Consider the following 1,664-nt stretch of genomic DNA (forward strand, 5'->3'; position numbering starts at 1 on the left):
CTCCTCCCTTACACGTGGAAGGACAGGGAGCATCTCTCCTTATGCTGGAATCTTACATTGATATTTGAGTCCCTTCACCTAAATGAGCTGAAGTTTTTGTGATGGGACATAACTTTTACCAGCAGTTCAGCTTGCAAAAAAAAGTGGTTGGTACTGTTTTCCTGCTTGGTTCTTTTGAAATATCCCTTTTTAATGAATTGTAAATTTCACTCATTCTATAGGTCAAAATCCTCCTAAAAAGCAAGCCGGTTCCAAATTCCATGTGAGACCTCGTTTTGAGCCTGTACATTTTGTAGCTAGTAGTTCAAAAGACGAAAGACAGGAAGATCCTTATGGCCCTCAAGCAAAAGAGAGAAATGAACAAACACATTTTGCTAACATGCCAAGAGACATCTACCAAGATTATACTCAAGACTCTTTCAGTATACAAGATGGGAACTCTCAGTATTGTGATTCATCAGGATTTATTTTCACAAAAGACAAGCCTGTCACAGCCAACATGTATTTTGACAGTGGGAACCCTGCCCCCAGCAGCACATCACAGCAGGCAGACTCTCAGTCACCTCCTGAGCCTTCACCATCACAGACATTTCCTGAGTCAGTGGTAGCTGAGAAGCAGTATTTTATTGAAAAATTAACAGCAACTATCTGGAAGAACCTTTCTAATCCAGAGATGACTTCTGGATCTGATAAAATTAACTACACCTATATGTTAACTCGTTGTATTCAGGCATGTAAGACAAATCCTGAATATATATACGCTCCTTTAAAAGAAATCCCTCCTGCTGACATCCCCAAAAATAAAAAGCTTCTAACAGATGGTTATGCCTGTGAAGTTAGATGCCAGAACATCTACTTAACTACAGGCTATGCTGGCAGCAAGAATGGGTCCAGGGATCGAGCTACTGAGCTAGCTGTAAAACTCTTGCAGAAACGTATTGAAGTTAGGGTTATCCGACGGAAATTCAAGCACACATTTGGAGAGGACCTTGTGGTGTGTCAGATTGGCATGCCTTCATATGACTTTCCTCCAGCTCTGAAACCACCAGAAGAGCTGGTGGTGCTGGCTAAAGATGCTTCTGGGCAGCCGATTTTTAATGCTTCCGCCAAACACTGGACCAATTTTATCCTTACAGAAAATGCAAACGATGCAATTGGTATCCTTAACAATTCTGCCTCATACAACAAAATGTCTGTTGAATACAAATATGAGATGATGCCAAATCGTACATGGCGTTGTCGAGTGTTTTTGCAAGATCACTGCTTAGCTGAAGGTTATGGAACCAAAAAAACAAGTAAACATGCAGCTGCTGATGAGGCTTTGAAAATCCTTCAAAAAACACAGCCCACTTATCCATCTGTCAAAAGTTCACAATGCCAAGCAGGCTCTTCACCCAGGGGATCTGGAAAGAAGAAAGACATAAAGGATCTTGTAGTTTATGAGAATTCTTCCAATCCTGTGTGCACACTGAATGACACAGCTCAGTTTAACCGAATGACAGTTGAATACGTCTATGAAAGAATGACAGGCCTCCGATGGAAATGCAAGGTGATTCTCGAGAGTGAAGTAATTGCAGAAGCAGTTGGAGTGAAGAAAACTGTCAAATATGAAGCTGCGGGGGAAGCTGTGAAAACCCTCAAAAAGACCCAACCGACTGTTATTA

At 41.4% G+C, this 1,664-nt stretch overlaps 1 protein-coding gene across 1 annotated transcript in view; it reads left to right on the forward strand.

Annotated features, from left to right (window-relative positions):
* The window catches only part of NKRF (NFKB repressing factor), a gene marked incomplete at its 3' end in the record, with an annotated part of 3,601 nt that extends 1,943 nt beyond the window's left edge, over positions 1–1,658 (forward strand). The window contains exon 2 of the mRNA XM_010837759.1: positions 222–1,658. Within this exon, the coding sequence (XP_010836061.1) occupies positions 222–1,658 (1,437 nt within the window). The remainder of the gene's footprint in view (positions 1–221) is intronic.
* Between the last annotated feature and the right edge of the window lie 6 nt (positions 1,659–1,664).

Source organism: Bison bison, unplaced genomic scaffold, assembly GCF_000754665.1.
Source record: "Bison bison bison isolate TAMUID 2011002044 unplaced genomic scaffold, Bison_UMD1.0 scf7180017845890, whole genome shotgun sequence".
In the NCBI taxonomy this organism is placed as follows: domain Eukaryota; kingdom Metazoa; phylum Chordata; class Mammalia; order Artiodactyla; family Bovidae; genus Bison; species Bison bison.